The sequence below is a fragment of the Pleurodeles waltl genome, chromosome 5 (assembly GCF_031143425.1).
Source record: "Pleurodeles waltl isolate 20211129_DDA chromosome 5, aPleWal1.hap1.20221129, whole genome shotgun sequence".
NCBI classification, from domain to species: Eukaryota; Metazoa; Chordata; class Amphibia; order Caudata; family Salamandridae; genus Pleurodeles; species Pleurodeles waltl.
Window position 1 is genome coordinate 69008433 of NC_090444.1, and position 20876 is coordinate 69029308.

General features: G+C 46.9%; 1 protein-coding gene across 4 annotated transcripts in view; it reads left to right on the forward strand.

Moving 5' to 3' along the window:
• Positions 1-20876, forward strand: part of TRIM54 (tripartite motif containing 54) — a 192502-nt gene that overhangs the window by 82735 nt on the left and 88891 nt on the right. For 3 of the 4 annotated variants that reach the window (XM_069233587.1, XM_069233588.1, XM_069233589.1), the window contains exons 5-6: positions 2343-2576; positions 5015-5037. In XM_069233587.1, coding sequence (XP_069089688.1) covers positions 2343-2576; positions 5015-5037 — 257 coding nt within the window. The remainder of the gene's footprint in view (positions 1-2342; positions 2577-5014; positions 5038-20876) is intronic. The other variant, XM_069233590.1, reaches the window with a different exon arrangement.

Here is a 20876-nt window from a genome sequence, read left to right on the forward strand (position 1 = left end):
AGACTGTGGCAGGAGTTACATTCATAGACCACAAGAGCCCACACATGTGCTGCCCTTTGGAAAAGATGTATAGTCTCTCACAGGGTCAACCGCACACGACAACTCTGACTGCCTGGTGTGAAAAATTGCAAGGATTTCTTCCTAGGGAATTTTTGGGAAGTTTGTTTTAAACTTTGCAGTCTTTATGAATCTGATAAAGTGTTTGAAGTTCTAAAAAAAATCAATAGAGCGAGAAACCTTCAGTTAAAATCGGGTTTGCGGGAAATGCACTGCAAACCCTCAGTTTTTACCAGAATTATCTTGTTAAAAAACATTTTGTGTAAAGATTCTCCCACAATATTGTCTTCTTCCTATTGTGTGATCCATAAACTGCACAAAGTAGAAAGTTTTTCAGTGATGCCTCCAACAAAGACCGCATTTAAACCATATCACCTTTAAAAGATACATTACAAAGCGAACCTAAGGGCCCATCTGCTCATCCTTTCCCCGGGTAACCGGACCTCCTTTCAACAACTACCATTTCTTCATCAGAAGACTTTTAAAACCGAGGTTGTTTTGAACTGAAACACTCTGATCATTCCTCCTTCCAAAAAGACAACGCCTTTATGGTGATTCTGAGGTGTGACTTATTGACTGATCCAAGGATGGGGTTTCCCTTGCTGAATTTCTGACATCCCCCAAACATTGTAGTACCCTGCATATGTGGGCCTTGAGGGCGATAGCAGCCAACTTTGTCTATGATGAATGGGGTCGATTTAGGGGTAATTCACAAAACTTTCCAAAAACGTTCTAATCCCAGAAACCCTTGGGCCACTGTCAGGGAAGTGATGTGTCAGCAGATCATAGACAATCCCTCCCCATTTTCTTCTGCCACGTCATTCTCTCATTAGGACAGAAAATAATATCCGATGGAAGGAGATCACGAAAAGTTTTAGCTGTTCAACCTGTCCCTAAGAGAGATCTAGCCTCGTCAAGGCGGTTCATTGGGTTATGATGACTTTTTAATTGACATTTTTTATTGACATTTTGGATCGTTACTTACAGGATCCTGGACAGCACAAAGCATACACTCTCGAACACTGACATCCATGAAAAATTAAACTCCACATATCTGAATTATACGACAGTCAGTATGTCCAGCCAACAGGTCCAGCAACACAGAAGGATGATGGACCCACTGCTGAAACTTTTCAAACACCCCCCGTCACAGATCTGGTTTAATCCATGGTCCAGCCAAGGGGTCTGGCATAACTCGGTCCTGTTACCACCCAGTCCCACCCCATTAGCTTCCATGGAAATGACAATACACAACATGTGGGTGGTCTTTTTCACACCCAGTTATGATGACTTAAGTCAATACTCCGGGGCTCTGTTTTGGGACATTGTGAGCCTAATTTTAAACCTGATTCTATCCCAAAGACAAAGTAATTGAATTAAGGACATGACCATCAGAGCCTCCAAGGTAGGAGAGACAACTTATTGTTTAAAGGACGGAGATTTCTAACATGCTCGTTCTGTTGAGGCCATGAAAACAAGAAAGTGAGCGGTTTTGTGTGCCCTGATCTATCGGCGGTACTTTCACAATATGTTTAGTGGAAACACCCAGACAAGGAGAGGCACAAAAGTCACACAAACATTCAAGGGTCTGGAGAAAACCGCAATAATACAACAAAAAAATCGTAGAAATAGGAGATAAAACTTCAGGATCTTTTTATTTTCCCTCAAGGGTCTCCCTGGCACATCCCTGGGTTATGGGATTTACATTCTGTGTCTTCCAAGTATTTCCTCTCTGATGAGAAGGGGCCCCGGGCCCTGGCCCAAGTGACAGAATCTACCACCGAGGTACAGTGTCGCCCGGTCTCAGCGCTGATCCACAGTGGGGTTACCTATGGTTACTGCTGATGAAAACTAATCATGAATCAGGCTTCAATGTTAGTTTTGTCTCAATTTTATACATCTGCAGTATTTAAAAGGAGTGACTCTGTTAACCCAATACACGAGGGATGAGTGTTCATGCATCTCAGCCGTACCCCAAACATGCATAACCCCCCTATATTCCATGCAGAATTTATTATAACCAAACCCTAGAACTTCCTAAAACATGGCCCCTTACCCAGCTTAGCAGTGTGAAGTACATTCAGGGGGTAGGTGAGGGGGGGGTTAAATGCATTTATGGGTTGGTATTCGGGTCTAGGGGTTCGGGTCTGCTACTCCTGTGTTGCCCCCCCCGCCCCCCCACTTCTTTTAGTTGGGAAATGTCAGACCCCCCCTGAATCTCCCAGACTAGGCCACGCCCCGGAGTGCATCCTTTTAATCTGTGCCCCCTCTGGATCCACCCGCAGGAGAACAGCCGGCGCCAGAAGCAGCACCTGAGCCAGCGCTTCGACTCCCTCTACGCCATCCTCGAGGAGCGCAAGAAGGAGCTGCTGCAGCTGATCGCGCGCGAGCAGGAGGAGAAGCTGCTGCGCGTGCGCGCCCTGATCCGCCAGCATGGCGACCACCTGGAGGTCACCTCCAAGCTGGTGGAGACCGCCATCCAGTCCATGGAGGAGCCGCAGATGGCCACCTTCCTGCAGGTGCGCCTTGGGACCCAGGCGGGGTGAAAGGGGGTGAGGAGGTCACAGCACTGATGGTGCTTCACTGACCCTGGCCTGAGACCAGTGGGGAAGGCAGGAATCTCATTCAGTGCACGTGTCAGGGGTGGTCCAGGGGCGCAGCTGTCCCAGTGTACAAAGATCCACTGCACCCCAATGAAGGATGCTTTTACCACCAATCCAGAGCGCGGGGGTATTTGCTCTATCGCTACACCCCAAAGGGGTCAGTGTTCCGCAGCCTCCCTGAGGCAGCTTTGCCTCAACCACCTCAGAACCAGCTCTGCTGTGGCACCAAACGCCACAGCAGCAGAGGGAATGGGTGTGAAAGAACCACAGTGTGATCGGGGGCCTGGCTTGCTGGGTGAGATTGGGGGGGTTGGGGTGAGCTTCAGACTTTCCAACAATCAGGCGGGCACATAATGTTAAAATAGACCGTAGGACAAGCAGGGTGCATGGGAGGGGCCTGGGGGCAGTGGGGAGGGAGGTGCCTGCGGGTCGGTGGGGCAGTGGGTGACAGACGTGTAAAATAGCCAACATTTTCGAAAGCTTTCAAACCCAGAAGGGAGAGAGTGTGTGGACGTTTTTGTCCGTGTGTGTGTAAAAAACACAATCCTAGTGAAATCCGGCAGGCCCCTCCCCATTCCCGAATGGACGCATCCGTGCCCAACTATTTATCAGAAAGTCTAACACCCCAAACACCCCTGAATCTACGCCCCTGGGGGGCTCCCCTGCGTAGCGTGGGGGCATGCTCACCTACTGGCATGGCTGGCAACTGCCCCCCCCCCCCGGCTATCGTGGGCACTCGCAAGTGTCTGTTCTAAAATTATTTGCATTTCTTTTTAAGAGTCACATCAGATTTACACAGACCTCTTCAACGTGGGGGGCGAGGTGTCGTCTTCCCACATATTCCACAATATGAACAGAATGGTCCTGTCAGGAAAGATAAAATCTCCCATCTGGAAGCTTCCCTACCCCCCTCATTTACCCACGCTCGCCTGTTACCCCAAACCATGCAGCCACCTGTAGCCAAGAATCACAGGGAGGGAATAAAATACCCCAATCAGTCTTCTCCGCAGAGTAAGGATTACATCCGCGCTCTGGGCCCTGGTGTTGGCGGCAGGTTATCGGGTTATTTGTGCCTTAGTCTCAGCGCCACATGTGAACACCTGGAGCATGTGTGGTCCTCACGGTCCGTGATCGCTAATGTCACAACCACCGGCAGCCGCAGCACCGGTTCCCGCCTTTGAGAGTGTATGCTTCCGCATCCGTAGTGTCAAGCCCAAGTAGTCCATGCCTGGATGTTCAGAAACTGTTTTTATGGAGCAAGAATCTCTTTATCCCGCCTTCCTCCTTTTTCTGCTGGACCAAGAGGTCAAAGGTTAAGGTGCACACACGGCACACCTGATTGGATTTCACACAGAATTCACAGCAGCTAAGGTTAACTTGAAAAGTGGCAATAATGGCGTCTCTTGGTTTAAACCGCAAAGGAAAACCTCCACCTGAATGTGTTTTATTAGTTTTTTAAGGAATTTAAACTGAAATCCCAGTTTTTTTTTTATGGATTCAAACTGAAATCCCAGTTTTTATGGATTTCAACTGAAATCCCGTAACACAGCTGGCTGAAAACATTTCCCAGCAGCACTTGGTAGGCTGGCGGTGAGAGCCGGGGTAACACGAGGGTCCCGGGGGACCGTGGGTTCCGTGGAATCGGCTGCCGAGGGGATGGTTTGGATCACAGGAGATATCCCTTCTAGTCCTGGCCCGTTGATGTACAGTCCGCGAGACAGGGAGGGTTGTGGGGTCCTAGGAGGCAAAGCCCCCATCTGCTTACATCCCAGGAGCATTTCTAAAGCACTTCTCAGTTAGCATGGCTCGATGCTGCAGCAAGGAGTGCTGGATTCATGTTATGGGGTTATTAATACAATTACACCTGGAAAACGTCAGCTTAGTGGCTAGACTGTTGACTTGGGAAAGAGAACACTTGAATTTTAATACTGGATTTTCCATTTGGCGAAATGACTGTGATCCTGGCCAAATCACTTTTCCAGTCAGCCGCGGTATCGCCATCTGCTCAAGATGAAACTATGTGTAAAAAAACTACCCCCAGATTTAAATGCTATTTATAAAAAACTGGAACAGTTGACGTTGTGTGTCTTGATTGGGGGGGGGGGGGGGAGTTGGAAGGCCAGTGAATGAATGAATGAATGAACGAATGATGAGATTTGCAATGCGCACGGCTGCTACCAGAGTGTCCCGGCGCTAGGCGTGAAGCTAAAGGGATGGGACGGCCGGCTTAGTCTTTGAACAGGTGGGTTTTCAGTAGTTTGCGCAAAACCTTTTTGTCTGATACTGACAAAAATATTGAATTCAGAATAATAAACTGTGATTGCTTAATGGATGTTTTTCTTGTCTCGTTGCAGCACGCCAAAGAGCTCAACAAGAAGTAAGTGCCCCCTTCCGTGTTTTACTTACATGATCAATGTATGACCCCCCCCCCCCCCAAAAGCTATTAATCCTCTTGTGTAAGAAAAAAAAACGCGCAGTCTTAGCTTGTTCAACTATTTTAATATTCTAACGCGTAAATGCAGGACCTCTGACCCCTGTGGCAGCTGTTGACCCCGCCGGCACGCATTGCAACCTTTAATGGCTAAACCTGATCTTTGATGTCTGTTGCCGCGTTGTGCGGCTGCTGGCGGTGCTCCGTTTGCAGCACTTGGACTGTTGCAGGCGCTCCTTTCCGTCCGCATGCTGTCACCAGCCCTCTCCCGCCGCCGTGTTCCCTGTTTTGAAGTAATGACTCTTTGGTGACACTAGAGGGAGCCCGTTGCCTTGGAATTGCAGCAGAATACCTTCAGCATGGGAACATAGGATGCTTTAAATGTTCCTCAGGCGTCACTTGCAGAGTGTGCGCGTAAAAGCCGGGTGAACTTTACGAGCTGATGGGGCCTCAGTCTGAGTGGCTGCTTTACCGCCCCGTTGTAACGCGCTGCTCGAAGAGGTGGGCATTAAAGACGTTTTATTATTCCACATTAGGACTCAACTTCCAAACCCACCTGCCAGTCAGCTTCACGGTTCTTCGCAATCTTACTGAGTAGACAGAGCATTAGACCAGCAGCGTTGTAAACCACGGATATTCTAAGTAAGAACCAGCAGCATTGTAAACCAGGGATATTCTAAGTAAGAACCAACAGCATGAGAACCAGCAGCATTGTAAACCAGGGATATTCTAAGTGAGAACCAGCAGCATTGCAAACCAGGGATATTCTAAGTGAGAACCAGCAGATTGTAAATCAGGGATATTCTAAGCGAGGACCAGCAGCATTGCAAACCAGGGATATTCTAAGTGAGAACCAGCAGATTGTAAATAAGGGATATTCTAAGTGAGGACCAGCAGCATTGTAAACCAGGGATAGTCTAAGTGAGAACCAGCAGCGCTGTTAACCAGGGATACTCTAAATGAGAACCAGCAGCATTGTAAACCAGGGTATTCTAAGTGAGAACCAGCAGCATGAGAACCAGCAGCATTGTAAACCAGGGATATTCTAAGTGAGAACCAGCACCATGATAACCAGCAGCGTTGTAAACCAGGGATACTCTAAATGACAACCAGCAGCATTGTAAACCAGGGTATTCTAAGTGAGAACCAGCAGCATGAGAACCAGCAGCATTGTAAACCATGGATATTCTAAGTGAGAACCAGCAGCATTGCAAACCAGGGATATTCTAAGTGAGAACCAGCAGATTGTAAATCAGGGATATTCTAAGTGAGGACCAGCAGCATTGTAAACCAGGGATAGTCTAAGTGAGAACCAGCAGCGTTGTTAACCAGGGATACTCTAAATGAGAACCAGCAGCATTGTAAACCAGGGTATTCTAAGTGAGAACCAGCAGCATGAGAACCAGCAGCATTGTAAACCAGGGTATTCTAAGTGAGAACCAGCAGCATGAGAACCAGCAGCATTGTAAACCAGGGATATTCTAAGTGAGAACCAGCAGCATGAGAACCAGCAGCATTGTAAACCAGGAATATTCTAAGTGAGAACCAGAAGCGTTGTAAACCAGGACATTCTAAGTGAGAACAGGGGGCAGGGGCTGTGAGGGTAGTGTAAGTGAGGGAAAACCCATATACTATATGTAAACAATTATAACACATCTCCCTCAGGAGGGGCTGAAGCTAATATATGTATATGTTAAAACTTGCAAATTACAAAATATATGCAGAGGCAGGGGCGGTTCCTTCTTAGAGTCAAAAGGGCATCGACCTGATGCTGTGAGCCACCTCTTCCTACAATTCGAAGGTAAACTGCATTTAATGAACTGCCTTTTGCCTGCTAGCAGTATCCCCTCACTTGTGTTGCAGGTGGGCTGCTGTACTGCCTGGGGGCGGAGTGGGGCTTGATTGGCAGTCGGAAGCAGAATGTCCTTCGAGGGCTTGAAATGAAGTGCGCATGTCAGGTTGGACATTTGTCCTACTGTGTCCACCCCGACATGTGCACTTGAGGTTTCTTATATCTTTTCAATGTCAGGAATCCAGGGGAATACAGGCACCTGGACTCCTGAGGAATGCTTGGTTTGCCTGCTCCATCCAGTCCTTGCGCTGGTCTCATGCTGTTTACTAAGCTAAACACAATGAGAGAAGCATTTGGATTGGTTCAGGTGACGGGGGCAGCAAGCCTAGTCACATGCACACGGAGCAGCGCAGGAGTGGCGGTTCACAGAACATGGCCAATCACTTTGTGACTTTACTTGATTGGCCATGTTCTGTTCCCTTGCACTTGATGTAATGCTCTTTCCTTCATGCCGAGCCTCAATGACGGCATTCTGCGTGGGGGACTTGGAGAGAGCTGCTTTTTTCCTTTGGGTGATGCAGGCCCTGCTTCCATAGTGATGGACTCCATCCATAGCAGGAGTCATGTAAGGCCTGAATTCTGCCATTGTGAACTCTTGAGGCAATCTCCGGAAGGAGAGGAAAAATGCTGAAATGTGAGTGCACTGAATTGTAATTTTGGATGAATTATAATGAAACACTATATAAAACGCAGCGTGCGCCGTAGAAATGAGGCTTTAACGCTGTGCATCGAGCTCATCAGTGAGAGTGCTGATTTTTTTGTTTACTGATTTCTGATGTTTCCAGTGATTGAAAATGCACACTGTTGGGGCACAAAAATATTGGCTTAAAAAAAATCTAAGGAAAAAAGTTTACAGAAAAAGTAATTTTGAACACTATTGCCACTGAAATGAAGCTACAAGGGGGATGAGCAATTGCACACTTGCTATTTACATTCTTAGGGCCAGATGTAGCAAGCATTTTGCATGGGGCAAACTGCGAAAATCGCAGTTTGCGCCATGCAAAATGCCGTTTGCGATGCTCATTCACAATTTGCGAGTCGGTACAGACTTGCAAATTGTGAATGTGACTCGCAAATAGGGAGGGGTGTCCCCTTCCTCTTTGCGACTCGCATCGCTATGCTAAATTGCTTTGTGATCGCAAATGCGGTCGCAAAGCAATTCGCAGTTACCACCAGTGTCCCATGGGACCCCTTCCCCTTTGTGAATGTTGCCAAAAAGGTTTTTTCATAGCAGGCAGTGGTCCAATGGACCACTGCCTGCTCTGAAAAACCGAAACCAAATGGTTTCGTTATTTTTTTTTATTTTGCAACTCGTTTTCCTTTAAGGAAAACAGGCTGCAAAATAAAAAAAAAACTGCTTTATTTAAAAAGCAGTCACAGACATGGTCTGCTGTCTTCAGCAGGCCACCATCCCTGTGAGTGCAGGGACTCGCTATGGGGTCGAAAAATGCGACCCACCTCATTAATATTAATGAGGTGGGTCTTTGCGACCCCATAGCGACTCGCAGATGGTGTCTGAGATACCGTTCTGCATCCGATTTTGCGAATCGGAAAATGCTACATCTGACCCTTATTTCCTAAATATGTCTTGTGCGCAAACATTTGACAGGAAAATAAAAGCGGCGCTGTCAGCACCCTTCGATTAATTTGCCAATTTTCCCCAAAAAATACCTTGGCAGATGAAATGTTCCAATACCTCCCAAGAGGTTAGAGTTTGCACACTTGGGCAGTTTGGTGTGGCGATTTACGCCCCACTGCTGTGCAAGTCCAGTAACGGCCACTGTGCAGAGCAACTACATAAACTATAATTTTAACAAAATGTTTGCATAGCAGGTGGCTAATTGGCTCTCGTAGATTTCTTGGCCAAAATAGATGTATCTTCAGTAATTTTTGGATTAGTGATATTACTGGTCTGTGCAGTATGTGAAGTGGCTTTAATCAATCTATCCATACTCCACAGCAGTTCTTTTTTCCAATTTGACAACTTTATATCTGACTTCCACGATCTCTATGAGATAGGAAAGAGACATTTGTTTTTTCTTAAACCCTGGTTGTTTCACCTCACAAATTCTCCCACTGTTCAATTATGGTGTTTTGCGCAATACATTGTCATATCTGTTCCTGTATTTCCTTTGCCAACTCTTTATATTTTCCATGACCCCTTCTCGTTCGATATGAACACTCATTGCCACACTCTCGTATAACCACGAAGGAACCATTTCAGTACAAGGCAGTCTACTCTTTAAGAACACAATAGGACTTAACCCTATTAGGTGTGATGCACCAAGACCACACAATATCCTTTATAGCTGCATCTATATATTTACCCAAAATACAGGCCAATTGAATACATTCTTTGATCATTTTATTGACTCTTTCAACTAACCCACTAGGTCTTGGACGATATAGAGCTCTTCTGAGATGTTCTGCCAACGATTATTGGAGGAAATTTTGCTAAAGGCCTTAAGTAAATTGTACTGCATTGCAAGTTATCAATCTTTTAGGTGCCCCTTCCCTCTGGAAAATAGTTCTAAGGAAATTTATGAGGGCATCCATGGTGATGTGAAAAACAGGTAAGGCTTCTATCTGTTTGGAATGGTTGTCTACCAGTAGTAATATTGTGTCTACCCCTAAACTTGGGTTGTTGAATGGGGCCAATGATATCTGCAGCTAATTTGATACAAGGCTTCTTGGATACCTCCACTGGTGACAAGAGAGTATTTCTGGTACATTTAGATTTGTTGCTAACGGTACATTGTATGCACTCTCTAACCTTCTGTTCTATCATGTCATCCATGAGTGGCAACTACAATTGTGAATTTACTTTGTTTTTGGATTCATTTCTAGCCTAATGTTCCTCATGAGCTGAGTTAACTATTTTATTTCACACAGAACTAGGGGGACTGTTTTCTTGCCTCGCAGTACCTTTTCTCCCACTAGGCATAGCTCACTTCTGACTTCCTAAAATCATTTACCTGGTCAGACACTTCCTTATGACTTATTGGTGACCCTTCTTATGTATGTTTCTAACATATTAAGTTCCTCAAAGTCTTCCGAGCTTCCATTCCAATCTTCTTTGTTGAGCTCTTCCATTGTTATTGACACATAGTTGTTAAACTGCTCATCAACACTATCCCAACCTTCAATAAGTAGCCGGGATAGACAGTCAACCACGTTATTATGTGAACCAGGAAGATAGTCCATCTTAAAATTGTAATCTTCTAATTATAATAACCATTATTAAATTCTGAGCGTTTGTGTTCTACACCCTTCAGAGAAAAGACAAAAATTGAAGGTTTGCGATCTGTTCTTAAAATGAAAGGAAACCCCATAAAAAACTTGACATGTTAAATTGCTGAAGAACACACCAGAGCATCCTTTTCCACTGTAAAGTAATTTGTCTCGGATCCCTTAAGTGTGCGGGAAGCAAAAGTTATGACCTTTTCCTTACCTTGGTCATACTGAGCTAACATGGCACCTAAACCTTTGGTGCCGACATCTGTGGTTATAACAGGACAGAGACGTGTATCAAAATAAGCTAAAGACGAGGCTTCTCAGTGGCTTATCTTGTGGTTAAAAAAGCCTCATTGGTTTCTGTTGTCCATCTAATAAGAGCTCCTTTATACAGTAAGATCCTTGTCTGCAAAACCTTCCACAAATTTACAGTAGTATTCAGCTAGGCCCAGTGAAGACCTTGCATCATCTTTGGTTTGGTGGCATAGGTGCTGTGCCAACATCTTCTACCAGGTCTATCTTGGGCCTTATACTGTCTTTAGGCAATGTGTTACCTAAATATGAAACCAGTTCTACCTATTTCACATTTTCTTTTTATGTGCAGATCTGCTTTTATAATACTCACATTAAAACCTTATAGTGACTTGTTTCATCCTTGCCTTATACTAATATGCTATCTTGACCTTTCAGGATAGCCTACAGTACCTTACGCATTATGCATTGCAAGGCGATAGCAGCAGAGGCAAACCCAAAGGGCATATAACAAACCGTAAAGCCCCAGAAGATGTTGTGAAGGAAGTGGGGGCACAGGAATCTGGGTGTAACACCACTTGATAGTATTCTTCTGATAAATCCAACACTGAAAAGCGGCATTCATCTCCTACAACACTCAGCATTTAATTTATGCAGGGAAGGCAATGGAAACCCATTCATATATTGGCATTTATATCCCTTACATCAGCATAGATGCATATCTTTCCCGCTCTCCTTGGCAGTGACAAATCCAGGAGCCAACCAAAACAAACTTTCTGTGGATTTGATAACTTCAAATTTCAGGAGACTGCAAAGCTCTTTTTTCAAAGGCTTTTTAATCATGTGCCGGATGGATTGAACCCTACTCAATACAGGTCTGGCAGAAGTTTTAAGTTTACATTTTATATTGTAAGTTAGTTAGAAGTCCGAATTCATCTGTAAATACTTCAGGGAATTCCCTGCATACCTCTCCTACTGCAAAAGAGCGATTTACCTTAAGAACAGGTTCCTCTGTATTGGGATTTAAAATAATTCCAAGTTCTTTCTTGTCTCTCCATCTCAGGAGGTTGAATCTAATTTTTTGCAATATATCTTTCCTATTGTCCCTTTGCCTTTAAATGTAATTTGCACTTGAACTACCCATTCCAGTTGAATAGGGACCTTATTTTGTCCACCCAGTTTGATAGCTGTTTTTTCAGTGATATATTTATGTTTGCCAAATGTGGTGCAGAACACTTCCCTATCAACCAGAGTGAAAGTGGAAGAGGAATCTGCAAAGACGTCTACTGCCTCAGCATCTAATAAGATCTCACGAGGTGGTGGCTGTCTCATGGATTGTACCGCATTCATTCAAACACGGTACTTTTGTTATCGTCTTCCACAGGGTCAACCTCACCCACACACACCTTCTTAACTTTTGAGTCTTTGCATACTCTTATGAAATGTCAGCAGCTTTAAGAGACTCCTTAGGGTGAACCTCTGGCACACAAAGCAGAGAGCGCGGGCAGTGTTTCTGCAGCAATGCACATAGTTAGGTCCCCGTTCCAAAACAGCAAAGGTTGGCTGGTGAGACCACCAAGGCACCAAAATTGAGGGTCAGTCAATACTGGGATAGAGGAGCTCAGGGTACAGGGCAGTTAAATTGAAAAAAAGGCAGCCTGAGGTGTGCATTTGCTCCTTGGAAACACACTGGCAGTTTGACAGTCTCAATCACTATCATTCCTCTTATGAATGAATGAATCTTTATTGCCTGATTAATTAAAATCGTTACAACATAATAAAATAATAAAAGTGAAAAATGTAAAATGTAAAATAAACAGCAAGAAATACCCTTTAGATGCCAAAACTGATGTCTAATCATAGCACCTTCTATCTATGTACAGTAAATTGCTATAAGGCCCAGAAAATCGCCACACCCTGGGGTCCCCAGAGGCTAAACGTAAGCTGTTACACAAGTAAGTACCCGTAATACAACCTTCTGCGAGCACCAACTAATTGTTCGCCTGTTGACCCAGACGCGTTTCCAACATTCCCCAGGACCTGCGTAAGGAAATACACACTAGCCAGGGAACTGGTGTGTATAAGGAGCCTCTCTCAGCTCATCATCCAGGGCCGTTAGGTGACAGGGAGGGATGACTTGGGTGGCAGGAGCCGTCTCGTCAAAGCCGTTTCTTTAAGGGCCCCCCTCCATCCACAGATACCAATGCGCCATTCCTCTTATCTTCTAATGCACTGTCCTTCCTCCATCCCCCTGCTCTCAGTCACTGGTTCTCACTCAACCCTCTGCTCACTTCCTCAGATAAATCCAGTATTTGTTAAGTGCAGCAAATCACTCGCTAGGGTCTCAAGGCGCTGAATTGTAGGCACGGGGAAATTAGGTGATTTGCCCAGAATCACAGGATGTTGAGCCCACACCGAGACTCGAACCTGGTTCCTCCAGCTCCAAAGTCAGCCGCTCAGGCCATTAGGCCACATCCGCTCCCACTCATAACTCTTGGTGACGTCTCTCAGCCTTGATATTAGGACGTAGCGTTTTGCCGTCAGTATGGCTCATTCAGTTATACACGAGGCGGATGCAGGTCACATGTTTTCCATCAGCTCTCACTGTGTCCTTCCTCCATCTGCTCTCACTCTGTCCTTTCTTCACCCATCAGCTCTAACTCTCTTCCACACGACATTCCTCAAAGTATCCCCTCCAGAGAACCCGTGATTAACAATACATGTCTTCCTTCCATGCCATGTGGATGGCCTTCACTCAGCTTTGCCCCCTTATTATAAATATGCTTTTTGGGATTTTAGGGGTGCTACAAACATCCCTTTTAACAAGTGTTGCACTGGGGAGCATCCACTGCTCACTCCTCACGCTGTATTATTCAAGGCTGGACCAAGTTGTTTTCTCATCAGGCATTTCTTTGGGCTGCTGCAGCCATTAGAGGCTGGAAAGGACCACGTCTCCATCGGCCACTTTCTTACTTACTCTCTCCGGCTCCAGAGGAGTTACTGTAGCAGGCACACTAGGGGCATACGCAGAGATAGATGGGAGGGAAGCAGGGATAGAGGTGAGGGAAAAAAACACAAGCATTGGCAAAGCCAAGGTCTCAACTATGCATCAGCTATTGGCTTTGCCAATATGAGTTAGCCATTTGGTACACCAGTTTGGCAGCTGTTCAGCATGGCTAAAAGTGGCATAAATGAGAGTGCTGTGGATTGGAGTGTCTTAAAATGGAGTGTCATGGAATAGAGTGGGGTGTTATGGAGCAGCGTAGAGAGTCGTGGAGTGTGAGAAAGTAGCCTCTTTCTAGCCTTGTTACCCCCACTTTTGGCCTGTTAGTGAGTGTATGTCAGGGTGTTTGTCACTGTTTTCACTGTCTCACTGGGATCCTGATGGCTAGGCCTCAGTGCTCATAGTGAAAACCCTATGTTTTCAGTATGTTTGTTATGTGTCACTGGGACCCTGCTGGTCAGGACCCCAGTGCTCATAAGTTTGTGGCCTATATGTATGTGTCACTGGGACCCTGTCACACAGGGCCCCAGTGCTCATAGGTGTGCATGTATATGTTCCCTGTGTGGTGCCTAACTGTCTCACTGAGGCTCTGCTAATCAGAACCTCAGTGGTTATGCTCTCTCATTACTTTCAAATTGTCACTAACAGGCTAGTGACCAATTGTACCAATTCACATTGGCTTACTGGAACACCCTTATAATTCCCTAGTATATGGTACTAAGGTACCCAGGGTATTGGGGTTCCAGGAGATCCCTATGGGCTGCAGCATTTCTTTTGCCACCCATAGGGAGCTCTGACAATTCTTACACAGGCCTGCCACTGCAGCCTGAGTGAAATAATGCCCACATTATTTCACAGCCATTTTCACTGCACTTAAGTAACTTATGAGTCACCTATATGTCTAACCTTTACCTGGTAAAGGTTAGGTGCAAAGTTACTTAGTGTGTGGGCACCCTGGCACTAGCCAAGGTGCCCCCACATTGTTCAGGGCAAATTCCCCGACTTTGTGAGTGCTGGAGACACCATTATATGCGTGCACTACACATAGGTCACTACCTATGTGTAGCTTCACAATGGTAACTCCGAATATGGCCATGTAACATGTCTAAGATCATGGAATTGCCCCCTCTATACCATCCTGGCATAGTTGGCACAATTCCATGCTCCCAGTGGTCTGTAGCACAGACCCTGGTACTGCCAAACTGCCTTTTCTGAGGTTACACTGCAGCTGCTGCTGCTGCCAACCCCACAGACAGGCTTCTGCCCTCCTGGGGTCCAGCCAGGCCTGGCCCAGGATGGCAGAACAAAGGACTTCCTCAGAGAGGGGGTGTTACACCCTCTCCCTTTGGAAAATGGTGTGAAGGCAGGGGAGGAGTAGCCTCCCCCCAGCCTCTGGAAATGCTTTGTTGGGCACAGAGGTGCCCAATTCTGCATAAGCCAGTTTACACCGGTTCAGGGACCCCTCAGCCCTTGCCTGGGCGTGAAACTGGACAAAGGAAAGGGGGGTGACCACTCCCCTGACCTGCACCTCCCCTGGGAGGTGCCCAGAGCTCCTCCAGTGTGCTCCAGCCCTCTGCCATCTTGGAAACAGAGGTGCTGCTGGCACACTGGACTGCTCTGAGTGGCCAGTGCCCTCTGCTGACGTCAGAGACTCCTTCTGATAGGCTCCTTCATGTGTTAGTAGCCTATCCTCTCTCCTAAGTAGCCAAACCCTCTTTTCTGGCTATTTAGGGTCTCTTTCTGTGGGGATTCCTCAGATAACGAATGCAAGAGCTCATCCGAGTTCCTCTGCATCTCCCTCTTCACCTTCTGATAAGGAATCGACTGCTGACCGCGCTGGAAGCCTGCAAACCTGCAACATAGTAGCAAAGACGACTACTGCAACTCTGTAACGCTGATCCTGCCGCCTTCTCGACTGTTTTCCTGCTTGTGCATGCTGTGGGGGTAGCCTGCCTCCTCTCTGCACCAGAAGCTCCGAAGAAATCTCCGGTGGGTCGACGGAATCTTCCCCCTGCAACCGCAGGCACCAAAAAGCTGCATCACCGGTCCCTTGCGTTTCCTCTCAGCACGACGAGCGAGGTCCCTCGAATCCAGCGACTCTGTCCAAGTGACCCCCACAGTCCAGTGACTCTTCAGCCCAAGTTTGGTGGAGGTAAGTCCTTGCCTCACCTCGCTGGGCTGCATTGCTGGGAACCGCGACTTTGCAAGCTACTCCGGCCCCTGTGCACTTCCGGCGGAAATCCTTTGTGCACAGCCAAGCCTGGGTCCACGGCACTCTAACCTGCATTGCACGACTTTCTAAGTTGGTCTCCGGCGACGTGGGACTCCTTTGTGCAACTTCGGCGAGCACCGTTTCACGCATCCTCGTAGTGCCTATTTCTGGCACTTCTCTGGGTGCTACCTGCTTCAGCGAGGGCTCTTTGTCTTGCTCGACGTCCCCTCTCTCTTCAGGTCCAATTTGCGACCTCCTGGTCCCTCCTGGGCCCCAGCAGTGTCCAAAAACGCCAAACGCACGATTTGCATCTAGCAAGGCTTGTTGGCGTTCTTTCGGCGGGAAAACACTTCTGCACGACTCTCCAAGGCGAGAGGGATCCGTCCACCAAAGGGGAAGTCTCTAGCCCTTTTCGTTCCTGCAGAAACCTCAGCTTCTTCTGTCCAGTCGAAGCTTCTTTGCACCCGCAGCTGGCATTTCCTGGGCATCTGCCCATCTCCGACTTGCTTGTGACTTTTGGACTTGGTCCCCTTGTTCCACAGGTACCCTAGATTGGAAATCCACAGTTGTTGCATTGCTGGTTTGTGTCTTTCCTGCATTATTCCTCTAACACGACTACTTTGTCCTTAGGGGAACTTTAGTGCACTTTGCACTCACTTTTCAGGGTCTTGGGGAGGGTTATTTTTCTAACTCTCACTATTTTCTAATAGTCCCAGCGACCCTCTACAAGGTCACATAGGTTTGGGGTCCATTCGTGGTTCGCATTCCACTTTTGGAGTATATGGTTTGTGTTGCCCCTATCCCTATGTTTCCCCATTGCATCCTATTGTAACTATACATTGTTTGCACTGTTTTCTAAGACCATACTGCATATTTTTGCTATTGTGTATATATATCTTGTGTATATTTCCTATCCTCTCACTGAGGGTACACTCTAAGATACTTTGGCATATTGTCATAAAAATAAAGTACCTTTATTTTTAGTATAACTGTGTATTGTGTTTTCTTATGATATGACACTAAGTGGCACTGTAGTAGCTTCACACGTCTCCTAGTTCAGCCTAAGCTGCTCTGCTAAGTTACCATTATCTATCAGCCTAAGCTGCTAGACACCCTATACACTAATAAGGGATAACTGGGCCTGGTGCAAGGTGCAAGTACCCCTTGGTACTCACTACAAGCCAGTCCAGCCTCCTACATGGAGTGGTGTAGAGTTCAGTTGAGTAGCTTGCAGTAGAGTGGCAGGAGTGGAGTGGCATAGTTTTATGGAGTGTTGTGGAAGACATAGAGTGTTGTAGAGTGGACGGGCATAGAGTGTTATACAGTTGAGTGGTGTAGAGTGTCATAGAGTGGAGTGGCATAGAGTGGAGTATAGTGTCGAGTGGGATAGAGTGGAGTACAGTGTTGTAGAATGGAGTGGTATAGAGTGGAGTACAGTGTTTTAGAATGGAGTGGCATAGAGTGGAGTACAGTGTTGTGGAGTGGTATAGAGTGGAGTACAGTGTTTTAGAATGGAGTGGCATAGAGTGGAGTACAGTGTTGTGGAGTGGCATATAGTGGAGTACAGTGTTGTAGAATGGAGTGGCATAGAGTGGAGTACAGTGTCATGGAGTGGCATAGTGGCATGAAGTTGAGTGGCGTAGAGCGGAGTGCTGGATTGGCATGGAGTAGTGGAGTAGAGTAGACTGCAGTAGTGTGTCGTAGAATTGATTGGAATAAAGTAGCATAGAGAGAGTTGCGTAGAACATTGTAGAGTGGAGTAGTGTTATAGCGTGTCATAGAGTGAAGTAGAGTTTAATGGAGTAGAGTGGAGTAGTGGTGTTGGGTGGATTAGAGCAGAGTAGAGTGGCATAGAGTGGAGTAGAGTAGAGTGGCATAGAGTGGAGTAGAGTGGTGTTGGGTCGATTAGAGCTGAGTAGAGTGGAGTAGTGTCGTAGAGTGCCATAGAGTGGAGTAGAGTAGAGTGAAGTAGAGTGGAGTAGAGTGAAGTAGAGTGGAGTAGAGTGGTGTCAGGTAGATTAGAGTGGAGTAGTGCCGTAGAGTGCCATAGAGTGAAGTAGAGTAGAGTGGCACAGAGTGGAGTGGAGTGGTGTCGGGTGGATTGGAGCAGAGTAGAGTGAAGTGGAGTAGAGTGGAGTAGTGTCGTAGAGTAGAGTGCCATAGAGTGGAGTAGAGTGGAGTAGAGTGGTGTTGGGTGGATTAGAGCGGAGTAGAGTGGAGTAGTGCCGTAGAGTGCCATAGAGTGAAGTAGAGTAGAGTGCCATAGAGTGAAGTAGAGTGGAGTAGAGTGGTGTCGGGTGGATTAGAGCGGAGTAGAGTGGAGTAGTGTCGTAGAGTGCCATAGAGTGAAGTAGAGTAGAGTGGCATAGAGTGGAGTAGAGTAGAGTGGAGTAGTGTCGTAGAGTGGCACAGAGTGGAGTAGAGTGGCACAGAGTGGAGTAGAGTGGTGTCGGGTGGATTAGAGCGGAGTAGAGTGGATTAGAGTGGAGTAGTGTCATAGAGTGGCATAGAGTGGAGTAGAGTGGCACAGAATGGAGTAGAGTGGTGTCAGTGGATTACAGTGGAGTAGAGTGGAGTAGTGTTGAAGAGTGGCACAGAGTGGAGTAGAGTGGTGTTAGCTGGATTAGAGCGGAGTAGAGTGAAGTAGTGTGGAGTAGAGTGGAGTAGTGTCGTAGAGTGCCATAGAGTGGAGTAGAGTGGCCCAGAGTGGTGTGGGGTGGATTAGAGAAGAGTAGAGTGGAGTAGATTGGAGTAGAGTGGTGTCAGGTGGTTTAGAGTGGAGTAGTGCTGTAGAGTGCCATAGAGTGAAGTAGAGTAGAGTGGCATAGAGTGGTGTGGGGTGGATTAGAGTAGAGTGGAGTAGTGTTGTAGAATGCCATAGAGTGAAGTAGAGTAGAGTGGAGTAGAGTGTTGTCGGGTGGATTAGAGCGGAGTAGAGTGGGGTGGAGTAGAGTGGAGTAGAGTGGAGTAGTGTCGTAGCGTGCCATAGAGTGAAGTAGAGTAGAGTGGCACAGAGTGGAGTAGAGTCGTAGAGTGCCATAGAGTGAAGTAGAGTAGAGTGGCACAGAGTGGAGTAGAGTGGTGTCGGGCGGAGTAGAGCGGAGTAGAGTGGAGTAGAGTGGAGTAGTGTCGTAGCGTGCCATAGAGTGAAGTAGAGTAGAGTAGCACAGAGTGGAGTAGAGTGGTGTCGGTGGATTAGAGCAGAGTAGAGTGAAGTAGAGTGAAGTAGTGTCGTAGAGTGCCATAGAGTGAAGTAGAGTAGAGTGGCACAGAGTGGAGTAGAGTGGTGTTGGGCGGAGTAGAGCGGAGTAGAGTGGAATAGTGTCGGAGAGTGCCATAGAGTGAAGTAGAGTGGTGTCGGGTGGATTAGAGCGGAGTACAGTGAAGTTGAGGGGAGTAGTGTCGTAGAGTGGCACAGAGTGGAGTAGAGTGGTGTGGGGTGGATTAGAGTGGAGTAGTGCCGTAGAGTGCCATAGGGTGAAGTAGGGTAGAGTGGCACAGAGTGGAGTAGAGTGGTGTCGGGTGGATTAGAGTGGAGTAGTGCCGTAGAGTGAAGTAGAGTAGAGTGGCAGAGTGGAGTAGAGTGGTGTCGGGTGGATTATAGCGGAGTACAGTGAAGTTGAGGGGAGTAGTGTCGTAGAGTGGCACAGAGTGGAGTAGAGTGTCATAGTGTGAAGTAGGGTTTAGTGGAGTAGTGTGTCATAGAGTGGAGTGCTGCAGAGTGACCTACAGTGAAGTGGAGTAAAGTACGGTGGTTCAGAGTAGATTGGCATGGAGGGCAGTGGCTTAGAAGGCATTGCTTTTGAGTAAAGTGGTGTAGAGTGCAATGGCGTGGTGTAGAGTGGAGTGGTGCAGGTGAAATGGCGCAGGGTGAAGTATCGCAGGGCGGAGTAGAGTGGAGTGGCAGAGAGTAGGTTGTTTCAGAGTAGAGTGAAGTTGCTGGGTTAAGTGGAGTGGTGCAGGACAGAGTGCAGAGGTGTAGCATAGAGTTGTGTAGAGTGCAGTGGTGCAGAGTAAATTTCAGTGCTGTAGATTGTAGTGGCGTAGATTGCATTGGTATAGAAATGAGTGGTGCAGAGTAGAGTCAATGGCATAGAGTGCAGAGCTGCGGAGTAGCAAAGAGTTCCGTGCCAGAGAGTGCAGTCTTGAAGAGTAGAGTGTCTTATAGTGCAGTGGTGCAGAGTGCATTGACGTTGACTGCAGTGGCATAGATTGTTGCAGGGTAGAGTGCTGTAGAGAGCAGTGGCATTCAGTGCAGCGATGTAGAGTGCAGTGACGTACAGCGCACTAGTGTAGAGTGGCATAGCATGGAGTGTTGTAGAGTGCAGTGGCATAAATTGTTGCAGAGTATAGTGGCTTTGAGTGCAGTGGTACAGAGTAGTTGGCATAGAGTGCAGTGGCGTAGAGTGCATTGGTTTTGAGTAAAGTGGTGTAGAGTACATTGAAAGAGTGCAGTGGTATAGAGAAGATTGGTGTAGAGTGCAGCAGCATAGAGTGGAGTGGTGTAGAGTGGTGCAGCATAGAGTGGCAGAGAGTGCAGTGGTGTAGAGTAGATTGTTTCAGAGTAGAGTGAAGTGGCTTAGAGTGAATTGTTGCAGGGTAGAGTGGAGTGGCATAGAGTAGTGGTGTAGAGTGGAGGGACCTAGACTGGAGTGGTGTAGAGTGCAGTGGTGCGTGGTAAAGTAAGTGCATCGGCTTAGAGTACAGTGGTACAGAGTAGAGTACAGAAGTGTAGAGTAAAGTGGCATATAAATACAGCGGCGTAGAGTGCAGCGGTGCACAGTAGATTAGAGCGGTGTAGAGTGCAGTGGAATAGAGTGTTGTAGAGTGGTGCAGTGGCATAGAGTGCAGTGTTGCAGAGTAGAGTGTTGTAGTGACATAGTGTAAAGTGGCACAGAGATCAGTGGCATAGAGTACAGTAGCATAGAGATAGAGGAACCCATTTCCTTGTGTCCTGTAAAAAGAATTGAAACGGAAGCAGTATTTTGCTTTCTGTATGTCCTTGATGCCAGATTGTCCATGTGTGACTGCACCTGTTGCACAAATAGAAAGAGGGACATATAAGTGTGTGTCCATAAGGTAGGGATGGGAGAAGGAGACACCTGGTAAAGTGTTATGAAATATTACTGATGAGGAATTGTTGTTTTGAAAGAACACACTGGTGTAGGTTAGAGGTGATAACACAAGTAGGTCAGATCTAATTTAATGAAGAAGTGCTCCGTGGCAGAGTT